This window comes from Vipera ursinii, assembly GCF_947247035.1.
Source record: "Vipera ursinii genome assembly, chromosome: 1".
NCBI classification, from domain to species: Eukaryota; Metazoa; Chordata; class Lepidosauria; order Squamata; family Viperidae; genus Vipera; species Vipera ursinii.
The window spans coordinates 50,123,786-50,144,188 of NC_139512.1; the positions used below are offsets into that span (position 1 = coordinate 50,123,786).

Genomic DNA, 20,403 nt, shown 5'->3' on the forward strand with positions numbered 1-20,403 from the left:
TGCTGTTGTAGCATTAATTTAGCCTACCCTTACATGAGACAGTCCAGATGTATTCAGATCACCAGATTTTCAGTCACCATGGCTGTTGGCCACGTTGGGAGGAAGTTGGAAAATTGTTCCAACTTTTCTATTGATAAACTGCAGGATGGATGCTGCGACACTAAAATGCTGATCAAGTTTAAGAAGCATTATCTTTAACAATAATTTATAAATGCAGCCCTTTCACAATCCCTGTGAGCAGAGCATGATAATCTGATATTTGAGTTATTTTGAAAACCTCTTTGAACAAAAAACTGAATGCTGAGATGTAGGCAACTTCTGAAGGTTTGGAGGACCAGAGTACACCATATGTTGTTAGTAGAAGAAACAGGACTAATTTCTTTGGCCCTTTGTTGGTGGGGATGTGAAATGGAGTAGTAAAAAATAATAATAGAGTTGGAAAGGACCTCAGAGGTCTTCTAGTCTAACCATCTGTTTAAAAATTTCTGCCCCAGAGCAATTATTTGAAAAACAGTTACAAATTGCTTATTTTTCCATTCAATTTGGCCATCATATCTCAGGTTTTAGGGACTATATGTGATCCATGGGTCATCCACCCAGTATAAATTAGCACATAGTTATTATTATTATTATTATTATTATTATTATTATTATTATTATTATTATTATTATTATTATTATTACAACAACAACAACAACAACAATAGAGTTGGAAGGGACCTTGGAGGTCTTCTAGTCCAATCCCCTGCTCAGGCAGGAAACATTATACCAAATAATAGAATAGAATAGAATAGAATAGAATAGAATAGAATAGAATAGAATAGAATAGAATAGGAATCTGGAAGGGACCTTGGAGGTCATCTAGTCCAACCCCCTGCTCAAGCAGGATAACCTATACCATTTCAGACAAATGGTTGTCCCGTCTCTTTTTAAAAACTTCCAGTGTTGGAGCACTCACTTCTTCTGGAGGCAGGTTGTTGCACTGACTATTTGAATAGCTTGACTACCTCTTCATTGTGGCAGCCCCTGAGATATTGGAACATTGCTATCATGTCACCCCTGGTCCTTCTCTTCATTAAACTAATACCCAATTCCAGCAACTGTTCTTTATATATTTTAGCCTCCAGTCCCCTAATCTTCTTTGTTGCTCTTCTCTGTACACTTTCTAGATTCTCAACATCTTTTTTACATCGTGGTGACCAAAACTGGATGCAGTATTCCAAGTGTGGCCTCACCAAGGTGTTATAAAGTGGTATTAACACTTTATGTGACCTTGATCCTATTAATGCAGCCTAGCACAGTGTTGGCTTTTTTGGCAACTGCAGCATGCTGCTGGCTCATATTTAAGTGATTGTCCACTAGGGCTCAAAGATCCCCCTCACAGTTACTACTATTGAGCAAGGTACCCCCTATACTCTTCCTGTGCATTTGGTTTTTCTTGCCTAAATGTAGAACCTTACTTTTTCACCACTGAATTTCATTTCATTAGATAGCGCCCAATGTTCAGGTCTGTCAAGATCCTCCAGCCTATCTTCTGGAGTTTGGCTATTCTTGCCAGCTTGGTGTTGTCTGCAAATATGGTGACTTCCCCATCTATCCCCTCATCCAAATCATTGATGAAGATGTTGAAGAGCACTGGGCCTAGAACAGAGCCCTGGGGCACCCCACTACACACTTCCCTCCATGTAGATGCAGTTCCATTGAGGACCACATGGTGAATACGGTTGGTCAGCTAGCTACGAATTCATCTGGTAGTGATGCTGTCTAACCCACATTTTTCTCTTATGAAGTAATAGGTTGTGGTCTATTTTATCAAATGCCTTACTGAAGTCCAAGTAAATTATATCCACAGCATTCCTCTGGTACATTAATTTTGTCACCTGGTCAAAGAATGCAATAAGATTTGTCTGGCATGATCTGTTTTTGACAAACCCATGTTGGCTTTTGGTAATGACTTTGTTTGCCTCTAGGTGTTCGCTGATTCGTTGCTTGATTATTGTTTTCAGAATCTTCCCTGGTATTGAGGTCAGGCTGATAGGTCTGTAGTTTTGTGGATCTATTTTTTTCCTTTTTTGAAGAAGGGAACTACTTCAGCTCTTTTCCAGTCCTCTGGTAGTTTCCCAGTGCTCCTGGATCTTTGAAAGATATAGTCCAGTGGTTCTGAGATCACATCTGCCAGTTCCTTCAGAACCTTGGGGTTGTAATCCATCTGATCTTGGTGATTTGAACTTTTCTAGGGTGGACAGGTGCTCACTTATCATTTTCTTGCCTAACTTAACTTGTGTTTCTAATCTGTTTTTTACGGTACTGTTTTTGATAGTTTGGATTGTTTTTCCCCTTTGTGTAAAGAGGGATGCAAAAAATGAGTTCAGCAATTCTGCTTTTCCCCTGTTGCTTGTCACCTTCTTGCCACGTTCCCCCACCAATGGACCAATCATTTCCTTAACTTTTTTCTTGTTTCTTATATGTTGAAAGAAGCATTTTTTGTTATTTTTGACTTTGGTCGCAAGCCTTAGTTCATTTTGAGCCTTAGCTTTCCTCACTTCATCTTTGCAGGCACGGGCTATTTGCTGATATTCTGACTTAGTTATGTGCCCCTCTTTCCAATTCTTATACTTGTCCTTTTTATCTTTCAATTTATCAGAGTTCTTTATGAACTCTCTTTATGAATATTAATCCACAGTGTGATTCATTTCATTTTGTATTAGTACGTTATAGGAGTTCAGCTACTGCGGTTTAATCAGACAAGTAATGGTTAATGTTTGAACTCACTTAGATTCAAATTTCTATTAATTAATGACACTTACTGGTTTTAATGATAAACTGCCTCAAATTTCTATTAATTAATGACACACTGGTTTTAATGATAAACTGCCTCACAAAAGTAGTTGTGAGGAAGAAATGGGGATGGGACTATCATTGGCGTGTTGTTTTCTAATCTAAACTTCTGATAAACAAAGCAGATTAACAGAATGAAAGAAGAAGAAAGTACATGTTAACACTTTTGGGGGAAAAGTATTTTATGAACACTACACTGACTTGAAATTTAAAAAAGAAAGGAAAACTTGTGTGTGATTCAATCTATTCTTAATGCAGTATGACAAAAATATTCTTTAGAAAACTAATGTAGCCAAAAAGGAATAATAGAAAAGTAAACAATCAAGAAATCTACCACAGAAACAGTAATGCCTATCTACCTATACATAAACACAAATCTGGTACTTTATACATACTTTTTATATTGCTTTTTAAAATTAACTGGAACTTCACTAAGTTTCTGAGATGTTTGGGGAACCACAAAGAAAAAACACATAATTGTTTGAACTTTGACTATTTCACTGAGTACATCAAAAATTGCTTCCCAGAATGGAAACAGTAGGAGTTCTGGACCTGTAGGCCCTTTTCTGTCTTTAAAGATTTTTATCATCAATATGTTATTTGGCATACTCAGTGCATACATTTGTTAATACTGGATTTCTAACTGTTTAGGAATAGATGGGGCATTCATCCCAGAACTGCATTACAAGAAAAAGGAGGGGGAATAGTTATAAAATAATAGTTAGCTATGTGTCATTACATCCAGAAATTAAAATTAGAACCATGTCTTCATGCTTTGCCTCTCTAGTGGCGACTAGTCACAAACAATTATAAGAAACAGCCACAAAGATCCAATGTTGTTGTCAGCTGATTTCCACTTGTACAATAAAAGTTTCCCTTGTTTATCTCCCTTCTTCCCTGTCTAACCAAATTGGCTCCAGAGAGTCTCTCAAGGTCTGGAGTATTTATTTAATTAATTAATTAATTAATTTCTATGCCGCCCTTCTCCCGAAGGACTCAGGGCGGTGTACAGGGCAATAAATACAATAAAAATACAGTTTACAAAAGTTAAGATAAGAATCAAATAAAAAAGCCCAAATTACAATAAAAATTGATTAAAATTAATATTAAAATACCCCAAACCCATCAGACCAGGCCGGCTTGTTCAAATAAATAAGTTTTCAGGTCATGGCGGAAGGAGCGAAGGTCAGGAGCCGTCCGGAGCTCAACTGGTAAACGATTCCAAAGGTCCGGCGTGCCCACAGAGAACGCCCTCCCCCTGGGGGTCGCCAGCCGACACTCTCTGACCAACGGCTCCCTGAGGAGGCCCTCTCTGTGGGAGCGCAGTGGACGAAGGGAAGTTGATGCCGGCAGCAGGTGCTCCCATAAGTAATCCAGACTCATGCCATTTAGGGCTTTATAGGTCATCACCAGCACCTTGAATCTCACCCGGAGGGCAACTGGAAGCCAATGCAGCTCGCGGAGTAAAGGTGTTACATGGGAGTATCGGGAGACCCCCAACACAACTCGCGCGGCCACATTCTGCACCAGTTGAAGCCTCTGAGTGGTCCTCAAGGGCAGCCCCATGTAGAGAGCATTGCAGTAGTCTAAACGAGAGGTCACAAGCGCATGAGTGACTGTACGCAAGGCATCCCGGTCCAGATAGGGCCACAACTGGCGCACCAGGCGAACCTGGGCAAAATGAGTAGAATTGAGGGAAAGAAAGACTGATCCATGAAGGTGTCCCATTGGATACTGTATAAGCCAAGAAACGAATGTACTGTTACCTGATAGCTGGAAGGTTTCCTTGGATGAAACTTCTTCAGGCACAAACCAAAGAAGGAAAAGGGAATGGAGCAGAGAAGAACCACACAGGTGAAAATGGTAATGGGACGAACAGTGCCTACAGCATTGGGGAAGAGGAAAAACAGATTGGCACAATGCACCCATTCTCACTGCCTCCTCTGCCTACGGTTCATGGTAGACTAGCAGCTGGCAGCTCAGAGGCCTTTTGTGTTAGGAAGAAAGCTCATCCTATCTGCATGATGGTTCTCTACATACTATTGATTACTGCTTCTAAAAATAACCTTCAAGGAATGGTTGCTAGCTCCTTATTCTGTTCAAGCCTGCCCACTAACAAATTCATGTACCACTTTAAATATGCCTTTCAAATACCCAGGTAGGACTATTATACCATTTAAGAACCAGTGCTTCCTTCTGCACCACACTACCATTAAAGCTGCTCACTAAAATGAGCTGCAAAAGGACAGATCAGTAGGGTTCCTGTTTTCCCCAATTCCTAATAAACTATTTGAAAATGCAGACTTGTAGACCTCACTTAAAAGGTGCATTTGTATGCTGTGAAATTACTAGGAATTTCTATATCTAAACATTTAATCGCTAGTCCTCATTTAGCGATCACAATTTGGCACCGACAATTCAATCATTAAAATAAGTGGTCAGCTTTCCTTTGCTTTTCAAACCTGCAATGGTTGCAAATGTGAGGATTGGTTATAAAGTTACTTTTTCATCACTGTCGTAACTGCAAATGGTCACTAAAGGAGGCAGTCACTAAAGAAGGACTCTCTCAGAGGGAATCTGCCCCACCCAAGACAACTGGATGCTTAAGTTTTGGACCACCTCAGATCCTGCTGATTGTGCTCTCCTTTTTGTGCTTCAAAGAGTTGTTTTTGGTCCAGGATTATGCCAGCCACTTTGGCTTTTTAAAAGTCAAAGTTGTATGTAACAGTTATACAGTGAGAACTAACCAGGGAGTGTCATGTTTGTCATGTCTTAAATTGCTTTTCTGGCCCAGGCTCAGATTTGTTTTATCTGACCACTGATATGGCTGTGGCTCTTTCTCCTCTTCCTCAGGGTTATTCCTGGTGCCTATTACAGCTTGCCATGAAGAACACAAGAAATGAATGCTGCAGTTCTGCTCCAAAATATACACATGAATTCTCCTTTAACTCAAGTGTTATCTAATTCTCAAGTGCCTTAATTCATTTTGGGATCAGTTGTACTATGCGCAGTTCCCTGTAATAGTAGGAGAACATCTTTTTCAGCACCAAGTCCACAGAGACTAATAGGTTTTTGGCACATGCATAAGCACGCATCTGGCATGAACTCCTCACATTTTCAACGTGCATGAAATGACAGCTGATGAACCTGCCATCTTAGTTCTAAACTAAACCATTCGTATAGAAAAACTGAAGAGTTTTCACTCTCAGAAGTGCAATAAACATAACTCTGCATTCAGAGTTTCAAGAAGTCCAAGAGCTTACTTAGCTGTAATAGATCTGCCTAAATAACAGAACAAAGCCTTTGGCTTGAAGGCTTTTCCATCTTGTCTGTCTTCTGCTGAATGGACTTGAATTCCCCAAGTTCTCCAACCAGCATAGCTGGAACTGCAGTCCCATACTTTGGAGGGTACAAGATTGGAGACAGTTGGTGTAGGTTAACTAATCCAAGTATACAGTAGCTCATGGAAGGCTCGGTGAAACTTCACTTACCTAGACGCAGAATGGAGAAGAAGAGCAGCCAAAACATGCAGAGAATGGGCGCTGTCACCACCTGGTTTACTGCTGCTGAATGGATACGGTGGTTCAGCCTGGTAGGGATGTAGACGTAGTAAATATTGTAGCGGTCAACCATGTGCTTCAGTAGCATGTACAGCAAACCTGTGTGAAAAGAGAGGGAAGAATTGGGGCATGAAGAATGGCCACTCAGAGGAGACAGCAGTAGCTGGGAGGATAACAAGGAGATTGGCCCAGAAATATTTTACAGGAAAGAAAAGGCTGGGAGAGACCACAGTTCAGCAGTACTACAGCATCTGCTTGCATGTGAAAGATTTATTCACTAGTGACATTTGAAAGATTACCAAGGAATTGTGCTGGGGGAAAAAATATTGAGTAAATGACTCCAACAGTTGTATTATACCCTACCAACACAACAACGTCCTCATCCTCATCTTTGATTTATGTTCTGTAGCTCTTCTCTTGCATAAAAATTCATTCCCTGGGATCAATTATATCAATAACAGAACCAACCTAGAGAATATCATAAATACGTGTTTTCATTTTTGTACTTTTGTTCATTTCCTGTTAGGGCCTTTGTTTTAGATTAATATTAAAGGAGGAAGGATTTACCTGTTTCTCTTATACTACTTGCTTGGCAAAAATAAACAATTCTTTCCCTTCAAGCCCAGAAAAGCTATTATAGAAAAAGCTACTCTTCTTTGTAGTAAATAGCAATTCTGGAGTAAGAATGGCTAAATGTCAGTGGATGTATTTGTTAATAACATAGTTTAAAATTATTGCAATGTGTTGAAACCCACTTTTTGCCCCAAATAATTCTTACCGTATTTGGAGAAATTACTGCTACTCAGCTATCATTTCTATATACTTTTGTATATCATTTGTATATCATTTTACTGTCTATTAAAAGTGAACATAATAATGTACATTTCACTTCTATTTTATAGGTCAGTGGATCTCTACCTCAATAGCTTTTTGATTCCATTTACAGAAGCCCATTAAGAGATATCATCCCAAAGGCTGACAACAGCCATGGCTTCTATTTGCTTGTTTATTGGGCAGTGTTTCCTTAAATTACAACCAGCTGGGGTCCAGACCTATAAAGATGTTATTGACAACAATAGAATTTTTGAAGAAATTGTGCATCTACTTACCAAAGGGGACAATAATGGGGCAGGTAATACTATAGGTCATCACCACAGCAAATATGCAGCAAGTCCAGGCATACTCCAGTCCAAACTGGAACTCATAGGCTTGATTCTGGGGGAAAACAGAGTAGTGCAACTTACCTTTAATTTTATTATGAATGAAGATAAATGAATGGTGATGGGATGGGAGAGCAATCTCAGGGATCCTGTGCAGTTAACAGTAGTTTGTTTTCTTTGTGCAGAGTTTGCCCTTTTTTCAGGTAACAACTCTCACATAACTTAAAAAAATATATTTATAGTGATTTCACAAGATTTCAATAATTTAACTAAACATTTAAATTACTGAATTTTAGAGGATCCAGAAATACTATATAGCCTGGATGGAGGGATTTCTGGACATTGATGGGCATATATTACCAACTCTTGATAACAATCCTGTCATTAAACCATTTCAAAACCATGGCTCTTAGTAACAACAATTAAGCCTAACTTCTTCACCGAACAAACTATGATTCTATGCCTTCCCTAAGCCAAACTTGCTTGAAAAGTAGTTCCTGTAAATTGTATCATAATGTCATTGCTACACTCATGCCCAAAACTAAACTAGGATGTTTCTGTTCATGGTTTGTGATATCATGCTACGAAGACTTGAGTTGCAATAATGCTAATCCATAACGGGAGAGTTTAGGTACATCTTACCAAGACATAAACAATGCATTAATGGTTTAGCATTATGTTTAAATGAGATGGGACCATTACTGGACTAAAGAAAATAAGCCATGATTAAACACAGTCTGTGTTTAAGGTTCTTGCTCCATAAAAACTTTAATTGCCTCACTAGGGGAAATCTAGAGATTTATGGCACCACTTTAAGAGTATTGCTGGATATGATCTATTGATACATAAACCCAGCCATTCAGGAGGTTACTTAGCCTTCTAATCCTACCAGCAAGACTTCAAATCTCCAAAATAAAAACCCAGCAAACCCGCTTGATGTGGAGCCGCTCAGGTTCAGACTTGGCAAAGCAGAGCCGTGTGGCATAGACAATGAGTCCAGGGATTCGTAATAGTTCCATGGCTGTCCCAATCAGGCTGGAGGTGATAACATAGTTGACAAAGAAAGCACCATTATCGGGAAGAAAAACACACCTGCATAAAAAAAAATCCAGGAAATCATTCATGAGAGAGAGGGAGAAAGAGAGAACATAATATAACAAAACTATATCCTGAGAAAGGCCATATGCAAGGGGTAGGACACCTTGGCTCTTTTATGACTCGTGGACTTCAAATCCCAGAATTCCTGAGCCAGCATGGCTCAGCTTGGAAACTCTCCCTTTCCCCTCAGCATGGCTGGCTCAGGAATTCTGGGAGTTGAAGTCCACAAGTCATAAAAGAGCCAAGGTTGCCTACCCCTGCCATATGCAATCGTAATAACCCACTTGCCTTCATGTGTTTTGTGCGAACAAGACACAAGCATCCCACAAATTAAAATTGGTGACCCATCTCACAACACACTCACAACGCTCAATGACACTTACTGAAATTTTATCTCTGCTTGATCCACAAAGTGAGTGTCAAATAGCCAGCGAAAGAAGAGATCCAAACTGGGAAGGGGAAACAAAGAAAAACAGAAGGCATCATAAGTTTGTTACTCTTTTAAAAAAACAGCCATACTTGAACCCTATTGGTTCAGTAAAAATGAGCCTATTTCAGTGTACACATCTTGAGGATGAGAACAAGTTTTCCAAAGAGATGCGACCAAGCTAATTTAACTCTTTTTGATTAGCAACAGCAGACATGATGTTGTGGTCAAATGGAAGGTAGCAATTAATATTTCAGTGCAGGAAGATATAGTTCTTATAAATTTGAAATAACAGGTTGGATAATATGGGGGTGGGTGGGTTTATGGAGATGGTGTGAAGGCAGTAAGCTAGCGTCTCTTCTAATTTTGAAAAACTACCATCTCTAACACAGCAAACATACTCCCTGTGTATATAATGGAATCAGGTTTCAAAGACTGAAGACACAAATCAGGAAATCATGATTGTTTTGTAGTGATGATAACATTCCAACTTGGCAGCAGATCAGCTACTCTGCATGTTTTCAGAAGCTTGAAGTAGGTGAAATATTATGTGGGACCTTGTTCATAGCCTTTGAGAAGCTAGTGATTTTTTTTTTAATTTTTAGGAAAGCATTTAGTACATCATTTTAGCTGCCTAATTTAATAATGTATTGCTTGCTGGCACATTGTTGTTTCTGTTGCTATTTCCATTTTTAAAAGTGTTTGTCTTCCTTTTTCCCAAGGATCGGTTGAGCACAATTATTGTATAGCATTTTTAATGTAGGCCATGACTGAAATGCCAGCAGTCAGACATACATTTAAAAAATACGGGAGACACGATATCCAAAGATCAGAGGGTTTTTGATAGTGCCTTTTCAGACTACAAATTTTGTTAAAAGGCATAAGCTTTCATGATGTTGAACAGATGTTGCACATTAAAGTAACATCAATGGATAATTTGGAAACTTGAACAAACCCATTGAATATCTATATGAAATACTCCTATGAGACATTGTTAAGTATCTAGTTTATCTAGTAACAAAATCATACTCAAACTTTTTGCTTGTCTGCATTCCCAGCCATGGATGTAAACAATCACGGAGGGAAGAACACTCAGTTATGAAGGGCTGATTTAATACCATGTGATAAGTGAAACTGCAGGATGGACAATTAGCTCAGAGATAAGCCCACATCGTTTGTAGGCAAATATGTCTGGAACAGTTTTATTTCTGTTAAGCCCATTTTCTGATACCATACTTCATTAGAGTCCCAAAGATGCTTTTTCATGAGGCAACTGGACTTTCTTGTTTTTCTTTGAAGACGTTTTGAAGACAAGATTCAGCAATCCATCTACATTTAAAAGACCAAGGCCACTCTTTCGAAGACAGCCAAGTCCACATTTTGGACAGAGTGGACCGTTGGTTTGAAATAGGGGTCAAAGAGGCCATCTATGTCAAAATTGAACAGCCCTCTCTCAACAGAGGGGGAGAGATATGACATCACCTATCTCGAGTCTATTAACACAGTCCTTTCAGCAGTTCTAAGAAGCTCCACACCCACTTGCACTACTCAGGAGATCCTGAGGACACAGATAAACCTCCAAGTGGCCTCAATGACTCTCTAAAAGAATGCAAATGACTAGCTGTCTGCAAGGAGTATAAATCCTTCTATTCCCCACCATCCAGTCAGAGCTGAAGAAGCTTCTTGGATGAGAAGTGAAACGTCTTCAAAGCAAAACAAGAGTGTCCAATTGCCTTGCGAAAAAGCATCTTTGGGACAACTATGACCTGAATGACTGAGAATTTCCATAACTTCATTACAGTGTAAGTAATATGTCCATAACAAGAAATAAACCCTTGTCTAATAGTATCCTTAAACTGCTGCCCAGTTAATTTAATATTATATAATTTGATATAGGCAGTATATCAAAGAGGGGAGGAAATGATTATCAGTATGAGGGCCTGCATCCATGGCCAACCAACACTTTACACTCACCACCACACTCAGCTTGGTGCTTAAAAAACCCCCAATTCCGTTGTATTAACATGAGCTATTCATAATGAAAACCAGATCTATATGGAGCATTTGCAATTTTGCTCTGTACCTGGTCAGTCCAAGTGAAGGCAAGATGATAACCATAAATACCAGAAAGAAATAACACTTGTGCATTGTGATCTGATTTTCACTTGACCTAAAGGAAATAAAAATGCATTTATTTGGGGGATGTAGAGAGAGAACAGCAATGAAAAGAAACCAAATTCTTCAGAAAATTCAAAATGTTACATAATCAATAAAATGTTCCAAAATGTTTTCACCACAAAATTGTAAGTAACATGCATAATTAACCCATGTGCCTATATTTCTTTGCAGAGTTAATTTTGGTTAAACAATTTTGTGTTGCTTATTTTTTTGTTCTAGAAGGAGAGTTCCAGAAGGGAAGACTGAGACACAGAAATAAAGTAAACACCTCAACGCCAGAGTAAGAAAAAGTTTATCTAGAATGTTTCCAAATATATGTGCAATGAAAATGTGACAAAGAATAAATCAAAACAATAAATACCTGGATACTCAGTCTCCCCTGAATATTTATCCTTTTTTTTACTTATTGCTCTGGCAAGATAGATTCCCAGAGAAACTCTGAAAATGTAGCAATTTGATAAAATTGGAATTACCTTGTCCAATGTGTCTCGAAGAAAGCTGAGTAGTACACAATGAAAGGCAAAAACACAGAAAAAGCCCACAGCAGGAGTGTGGGGAAGAATTGAGTCACAATAGGGTTCTGGAAGGTGAGAGAGAAAGGGGATAAGCCAAGTGTTTTTCAAAAACAGGAACTTTTACTCCATACAATTTCCAAAAAAGTTTCTAAGACATGTTCTTTCTTTTGCTTGGTAGCTCACCCTGGGTTTCTTTTCTTCCTCTGTTTCTGCATTGAGGATTACAACTGGTGAGGTTTGATTTACTGGAATATTTTGAAGTGGAAAATGTTCTGATGAAATTAAACTACTTGTCACAGGCCCTAATGTACCTAGGGAAAAATGTCAGCTTACACCAGGATCTTTTGTTTGCACTGGAAAAATTTCTGATCAATGACATCTGTCTTGATGTTATTTGCTATGGGTTACATGAAAAAAAAACTATATTCTGAATATGTAAACTTGCTTAACACAGTACAGCCGTACCTCAGTACTCATTGTTAATTGGATATGGGAGGTACAATGAGTACCAAACAAATTTTTCTCATTAGGAATAATGTAGTGAGCCACAAGGCAGCCAACACTGACAAGTTCTAGCTTGTGTGCGGAGTATCAGGCAAACAATGAGTACCAGGACAAAATTTTTGCATCAAAATAGATTGAACACCAAATTTGATGGGTTTCAAAGCAACTGAGTAATTGATATCCATTTCTTACTAAAGATCTTTCAAAATGAGGTTCCCTTCCAAAAAAGCTAACCACTGGAAAATTCCATTGTTCTTTTTTAAAACATGACCCAACCCAATCTGATGACCACTTTTACCACAGGCATTAAGCAAATCCAGCTTCCCCAATTGACTTTGTTTGTCGGAAGTCAGCAAGGAAGGTCATAAATCATGATCACATTACTTCAAGACACTGCAACCGTCATAAATATAAGCAGGTTGTCAAGTGCCTAAATCACATGAGGATGTTGCTGTGATGATCATAAGTGTGAGGACCAGTCATGCATCACTAATTTTAGTACTGTCATAACTTTGAACAAATGGTCATGAGTCAAGGACTACCTATAACTGTGATACAATAAAAACAAATTCAGGGGAAAAGGATGAGAATTAGATTTGTGCTCTTTTTCTTTCTACACAGGAGAAGATCACTTGTACCATTCCAACAGTACCTTCAATATTAAGTCATCCTGCTACTCCAAACTAAAGATATAGCCTGCATTGAAGAGGCAGTATCAAGCAGGGAATTTCTAAATCAGGATGAATAATCCTTTTGGCTCATTGGCGCTCAGCTGCTCAGCTGGAACCATAGGGTGAGCCTGTGTGTACACATATACAAATTTGCACTACACTAGACATACCCTTGCAGGGCATAGTTAGGGGGGAGAGAGAAAGCAAATTTTCCTCTTTCTAGCACTCTTGAGCAGAGCTGAAGTGAGGGACAAGTCATGAGATCTTTCTTCATCCTAGCCACCCCATTTGTAGATCACCAGTTTTCTGCTCCAAGCGGGGTGGGGGTGGGAAGGCAGAATTCTAGTTCTTGAGAAAGTAATCAGAAAGAAAAGGGAAGTTATGGGGCTTTTTCCTTCCTTCCATTGAACTCAGTGGCAATTGCCATTTTCCTATCCCTACAAACAGCACAGACTAGTGGCAACACTCATTTGTTCCTCACCTGTAAACCGATTAGGATCTTCAGCTGATCCTGGGAGAAGTTACTCTATAGACTACATGTTTTGTACCTAAGGGTTCCTTGGTTCCCATTTGTAAATTAGATTATTTCCAATTCTATACATTTTTTACCTCCTGCGATACCTTATTTGTCCTATTTGCTGCTGGTGACCTCTCAGACAGTGTTGTCCACCCAGGCAGCATTTCATTATTAAGAAGTCTGGCTAGAGCAATTATCATGGCCCAACTGGTAGGTAGGCAAGTACAATTGTGGAGTGAGACTAATCATGGAAGACCCAAAGGTCTGGGAGTGAGATGTTATCCTGCCTGAAATAAGGCTTCAGGGCCAGTAAGGAATCACAGCTGTGCTATGCACCTTGAGGCTCTCCACAGGCCGTGTAACGTTGAACATGTCTATGGTGTTCACGATGATGGCTGGAGTAGTGAGGAAGAAGAGGAGGAGGAAAAGGCAGATGTTGAGTAGGATAAATTTCACCCACCACAAAGCACCACCAACAGATAAATTCTCCCTGTGAGAAAGAAAGCAGGGGTTGGAAGCTGTATGCAACAAAGGCAAGGAAACACTGTCCAATATCAATATGTTAGGGCTTGATTCAAGATAAAGCTTCCGCCCCTTGTCTTTTTATGACTTGTACATAAATCACAACATGCATTTAAAAACTACAAATTATGCACAGGAAAGTTTATAATCTTTCACAACAAATTAGGCCTAGATGACTTCGGCTGAACTAAGCACTTATTGGTTCTCTTTTTAAACTAGTCTGAGGGCAAAATTTATATATAATTCCTTTCCTGTGCATTGCCCACCAATGGGACAATTTGTAGACGTCAACAATATAAGAAAATAATAATAAAAGCCACATGAACATCTACACAAAAAAAATCATGACTATCACAATATTATCTAAAATCTAAAACTGCAATTGCTGTGTAACGAACAGCTGGACTAAACACAGTATTCACCAATATTTACAAGCAGTACAGAAGCTTTGTTCAATACTTCTTTTGTACTTGGTGTCACTCCAAGGCATGCTTTCAACAATATATTTCTCCTGAAATATGCTAGACTGTATTTTATAACAATACCCCCCACCATGGCTAATAAAGAAACATATAACACTTATAATGGGAGAACTTAACATTTCAATGTTTTTTTTACAGATTTTTACAAGCTGGGGGAAGAAAAAAAAGAAATTACCAGATGATGTCATTGGGTGCAGGGGCATAGGTGACACCCCAGCATTGGGATTTCACCACTGTAGTAACAGATGACTGTTGTGGATGCTTGCGACAGCGGATGCGGCTGTAATCCTTTAAAATACTGGGAAAGCAAAAAAAAAGAATCAAGAGGGGGAATTAACTAGCCAGGTTCCTCTTGTTTGTGTTGGAATTTTTTTTAAAAAAATCATGTGGTTTGCCTTATCCAGTCCAATAGTTTTAGCTACGTGGTTAGCTACCAATTCATTTTTTTGTTTAACACGTTTATATCCTTTCTATCTTTTGCAAATGTCTCAATAGACTTGCACACTTAGATTCAGGCATAGCATGAAATAAACTATGCTCAGTGCATGAAACTAAAAGATTTAAGAAGTAGCAATGCCTCCAAATGGACATCTGATCTTAAATATTAAGGGAGATTCACCGAAATGCACCCATCAAATAGTTCCAGAATAATAAAAAAATGGAGGGATATCTGTTAATGCTGCCATGGTGGAACAGCAGAAACAAGGCAAGGTATTATAGTTGACGTAATGAAAGGGATGGGTGCCTGCATAGGTGGTAAGTGACATCATATGAATTATGATGTCACTGCACAAATGACATGAATTATGGATTTTGCATTAATCTAACAGTGACTAATGAAGAATCCTTTCTAAACTGAAAAAGCTTTCCTATATACACAAAGTATTGAGAAATTTCATATACATCAGGATTTTTGTCAGTGAAATACTAATAGCAATTATGGGGGTTCAAGGTTGTAAACTTGGATATAACATTGTCTTGTTGAAGAAGAACTTACCTAGAATACATAATTTTCAAACATGTTCTTCTCAGCTACCCCAATTCAGTGGAAATATAGTTGGATTGAGTGTACAAAAAAATACATAAAGAAGAACTGGCCACTTATTTATAACTGCAGTTCTTCGAGTGGCTGTCTGTGAATGAACACGTTGAGATTATGTGTCTTTGCAGAGCAATTTGATATGATGTTAGCCTAGAACCCAATATGATCTCTTTAAAGATTGATCAAAAGAGCCCAAAGATTACAGAAAACAATATACATTGAAAATGATCCAGGTCCCAAAGGGCTAATAGAGGAGCTATCAAGGTCAAAATAATTGCTTAGAGCCTTGAGGTTGGCACCTACTGTATAGCTCTGTGGTACTAAGTATGCAAGCAGTTTCAAGTTCTGGTGAGTGGCCTTGGTCAAAAACAGTACATCTTTTCCACTTTTTAAACACAAAAAAATGGTGACCTTTGGCCAAGACATGGATTGGACCACAGATCTCTCTGCATGTTACACAAACTTCAGTAACCTCAGTGCTAAATAATCCATTTTCACTGAAGGAAAGCCTCAGTTTTAACATTAGCCTTCAATTGCTGTGGAGTGGGGCCAGCATGGCAACACAAGGCAATAGAAGATGCCACAGGTTTGGCTGCATTACAAGCCATATTTAATTCTTTTTGACTAACTACAATGCTTCAGTTTGCAAAAACTAAATTATTCACCTTCTGTCTTTTGACAGATATGATAGAACTGGGGACGCCTATTCCAGAGAAAATGATGGCATTTTTGTCATGAATATATAATAATTGGCAGTATGGAGGAAAAAAACTCCAAAGAATATAACTTGTATACAAGACTGTCCAGTGCTATGTGTGGATTATTGATGGTAAAAACAGATGGTGTATATTAGAATAAGAAGCAGCAGAATAAAAAAAAACACCTTCTTGTCAAAATATCTTAAGAGCAGGGATGGCCACCTAATTTCAAGACCCCTTTCCCACTGCAGCCAGTATTCAAAATGGATTTCATGCCATTCCTGATAGCCTCTGAGTGAAGGAGAAACAGGAGAGGGGAAAAAGGAGGACCATGTGAAATAAAGCGGCCTGCAAGCCCTGAATAAATTTTTGCTGAGGGAATGAGGCCTTTCATAGCAACTGAATTATCTACTTCTACCTTTGGAAATGATTTGTAATCAGGTCTGGCCCTACCACTGGAAAAAACAAAGCAATGATTAGATAGAATAGGCTGCAGAGCAGTAGTGATAATTTGAGTTGCCTCTCAGTAACTCAGCTATTTTTCTCCCTTGGAGGAGAGAATCATGTATGCCACAAAGTTTGCAGTTGACCCTTTGAATCAGTGTTTTTCAAATCTGCCAATTTTAAGATGCCAGCTGGGAATGCTGGGAGTTGAAGTTCACACATCCTAAAGTTGTCAAGTTTGGGGGAAAAAAGATCTCTAAATTATCCTTTAGTCTCAACTGTGGCAGAAGCTTATTGCTAATTTTAAAGTACTGTAAAGATTCCACTGCCCATCCATTAACTTCTTAGCCTCAGATAACAAAAGGCTTGGGTTGGCCTTGTACTAGGAAGACTCACATGGCTGTCATTCTTTCATCCTGGAATGTGACGAAGGCCATGTCAAGGCGCTTGAGAGCAATCCGGCTGCGTTCAGCATTAAACTCATCTGTCAGTTTCTCCTCTAGCTCCCCATAGTACTGCTCAGCATCCACCTAATCAAAAAGAAATAAGTTTACTTCTTTTTTTGGTCATTGATTTTAGTGTTAGCTAGAATAAATGCTGGATGGGGTCAACAGACTTCCTATATTCCCTCAGGGGCAGCCTTCATTGGTTGTCTCTCCAAATAATACATTGGGAAAGAATGTGAAAAGATATTTGATGGTTTAATCCAAGCTTTTCCATCAAGAGGCTAAACAAATTATGATTCTTCTGATGACAGAGTCTATGACCAGACCCGTAACAATATTAGCAGCCAGAAAAAAGCTCTTGGCTGTTCCAGGAAGGTGTGTCCATGCAAGGGAGAGAGAGGTACTGCATCTTTCCAAACCTTTCTGACAGACACCACATGAAATAAAGCAGCAACAACCATATCAAGTAAGTAACAGCTCAGTAACAGGAAGAGATGCCAGATTATAATGTCCTCCCAATGGTGCTAAGGGGAGCAGGCTTTCAGCAAAGGCACAGAGCTGTGCCACCTTCTTTAAAGCTTGTACTGAATCTGTGAATCTGCCCTACAGCAAGGCAGATAGGAAAATGTTATTTTAATAACCATAATCTGTTCCTGACTTTAGCGTAAGCCTGAAACATAGGGCCACTTTAAAGTACCATAGGTACCAGTACTGATCAAACCTTTTTCTCTTTTTGCTTTTTTTCTACCAGGATATTCAAGTAATTCCCTTTATATATTTGCTAAACAGATGAATAGTACTGCCATTCAGGTCCCCATCTTGGCTATCAGTCATTCCTTTTGGCCAACTCTCCAGACAAGTTTACTGTTATGGGGATAAAAGCAGGGAAGATCTTCTTCTCTGTAATATCTCCAGTTGCTGGGCCATAGTCACACAAATAGAAAACCTGACTCATCATGGTTTCTTTTCAGAGTGAAAAGTGACATGTATTTACTTGTGTGGTCCCTTGATAATGTTCTGAGGAGACATTCACTGAGCATGTAGGTCACTGTTTCTCAAGCTTGGCGACCTGAACATGGGTGGACTTCAACTCCCAGAATTGAAGTCCCCCACAACATTGTCAGGTTTTCTGTTTGTATGAACATGGCCCAGGTTGAGAAACTCTGATGTAGGTGATGAGAATGTGACATGGCTACACTCTCAATTTTTGAAACAACAAAAATAATTCAGAGCTTAATTGCTCTGTCAACTAAAAAGAATGATCTAGAAGTCCAAAGTTGAAATCTTATTTTTGGCATGAGCTCAGCCTAGGTGAGTGGGATGGCAGAACTGGGCATTCAGCTCTCCTCTTGAGCTGGGCTATTATTTATTTTATGGTCAGTATGTGATATTGAAGGGAACCGTCACTAGCCCAGGTCAAAGATTGGTAGCATGTACACAACAATGAGGGGAACACAAGACCCAAAGTTCCTAGTGCTATTTTTTTTACAATCAGTTAATATCTTCATATTCTTTGTACCTCTTCAAAGCCACAAATACGGCAGCAGAAAATTCGAGAACATGGATGGATTTTGATCATAATTTTCCCCTCCTTTTGAGCCTTGGTTGTGAAGTAAAGCCTCCCTTTCATTGCCTTGCGCCTGGCAGGTATAAAATTAGAAAAAAATGTTAATGCAGCCATCCATTTCTTTATGACACTTTTCCAAATCTCGTATTTTATGTTCTTACAAATGAAAATTTTGGACACTTTTGAGACTTGGAATGAAACTGTAAGAATATTTTCTAGGAACAGTGGTGAAGATCAAATGGACCAAATCAAGTTGAATGAGGCTTCCATTATTCCTAGGTGGTTCTGGTGAGTCCTCTCTTTTGCTGACATGTAATTATACTGAAGGGACGCGGTGGCTCAGTGGGTTAGGACGCTGAGCTTGTCGATCAGAAGGTCGGCAGTTTGGCAGGTCGAATCCCGAGTGCCGCGTAGCAGAGTGAGTGCCTGTTACTCGTCCCAGCTTCTGCCAACCTAGCAGTTCGAAAGCACGTAAAAAATGCAAGTAGAAAAATAGGGACCACTACGGTGGGAAGGTAACAGCGTTCTGTGCACCTTTGGCGTCTAGTCATGCCGGCCACATGACCACGGAGATGTCCTCGGACAAGCGCTGGCTCTTCGGCTTTGAAACGGAGATGAGCACCGTCCCCTAGAGTTGGAAACGACTAGCACACATGTGCGGGGGAACCTTTACCTTTAATTATACTGAAAGTAATGTTTAGAGATATCATTCAGAAAATAAGTGTTTCTTGATGGTATGAAAGCTGATGAATAATGCCAACTGGCAGGAAGGGCCCCTTTGATTAGAGTACCCCTCTGATGACCTGCAATTTGTTTTTTTAAAAGGAAAGTAAGATAAATTCATGGACCTTCTCATTGGTTGTTGGTTCTGATGGTATTATTGGAAGACATTCTTGTAGTCAGTTTAGATGGCTGCCATTTGTTAGGCATATGATTAGCCACTGCGAGAGTCCAATGCTGGGGCAAGCAAATTTCGATCTGATGATTCATTGTGTTTATTATGCTTTTAAATTAAACATGTTGCTTCTTTTCTTCTTTTGTCATCAAGGTAAATATATGCCTATTGAATATTTGAGCCATAGTTGCATTCATTTCCAAAAATTGTAGAAGACCTCAACTATTCCCTTAGTGCTTAAAGTATATGTAAGCAAGACAAGATAGATTATTTGAGGGGGGAAAGTTTCAAACCAAAAATGCTTAGAGAATTCAATATTTTCACATTCCTATAAGAAAACAGTACCTTGCTTAAATTATCCACTGGATTTTATATTACTCCTGAGTACTGAAAAACCTTTCACAGCATCAAAACACATAGTTATAAATACATTTGAAAATATAGCATTTAATTACATATTCTTGAAAGTGTCATATTTTTGTTACTTAATACAAGAAATAAAGGGAAATGTACATTTCTGTTTTATTTTAGTGGATGTTTATATATTTAATTTGGATTCATCTCATTTTCTACTACTAACTGGTATTAATATTGAAAAAACTTTAAAAGCCTATAGGAAAATAGGATTAGCATTTTGTACTGCAACCTTCCTCTCAAGGCAGCAGCTTCAAAATTGGAAACTGCCTTTATTCGCGGAACAAAAGACGGACTGGGCACAGAAAAGGGCTTCAACGTGTTCTTGAAACAAGTGTCTCAAATGATGACATTCTCTCCCTGTTCCGGAATTCAGGTTTGATGCCAAGGTTTTTAATTTTCCAAAATGAGCTTGACATATCTTT

General features: G+C 38.9%; 1 protein-coding gene across 11 annotated transcripts in view; it reads right to left on the bottom strand.

Moving 5' to 3' along the window:
* Nucleotides 1–20,403, bottom strand: part of TMEM63C (transmembrane protein 63C) — an 86,713-nt gene that overhangs the window by 4,435 nt on the left and 61,875 nt on the right. For all 11 annotated transcript variants that reach the window (XM_083349199.1, XM_083349190.1, XM_083349195.1 and 8 more), the window contains 11 exons: nucleotides 18,622–18,742; nucleotides 17,053–17,186; nucleotides 14,648–14,770; nucleotides 13,805–13,958; nucleotides 11,735–11,841; nucleotides 11,167–11,253; nucleotides 9,040–9,105; nucleotides 8,488–8,650; nucleotides 7,508–7,613; nucleotides 6,330–6,497; nucleotides 4,605–4,720 (listed from right to left, as the gene is read on the bottom strand). In XM_083349199.1, the coding sequence (XP_083205325.1) occupies nucleotides 4,605–4,720; nucleotides 6,330–6,497; nucleotides 7,508–7,613; nucleotides 8,488–8,650; nucleotides 9,040–9,105; nucleotides 11,167–11,253; nucleotides 11,735–11,841; nucleotides 13,805–13,958; nucleotides 14,648–14,770; nucleotides 17,053–17,186; nucleotides 18,622–18,742 (1,345 nt within the window). The remainder of the gene's footprint in view (nucleotides 1–4,604; nucleotides 4,721–6,329; nucleotides 6,498–7,507; nucleotides 7,614–8,487; nucleotides 8,651–9,039; nucleotides 9,106–11,166; nucleotides 11,254–11,734; nucleotides 11,842–13,804; nucleotides 13,959–14,647; nucleotides 14,771–17,052; nucleotides 17,187–18,621; nucleotides 18,743–20,403) is intronic.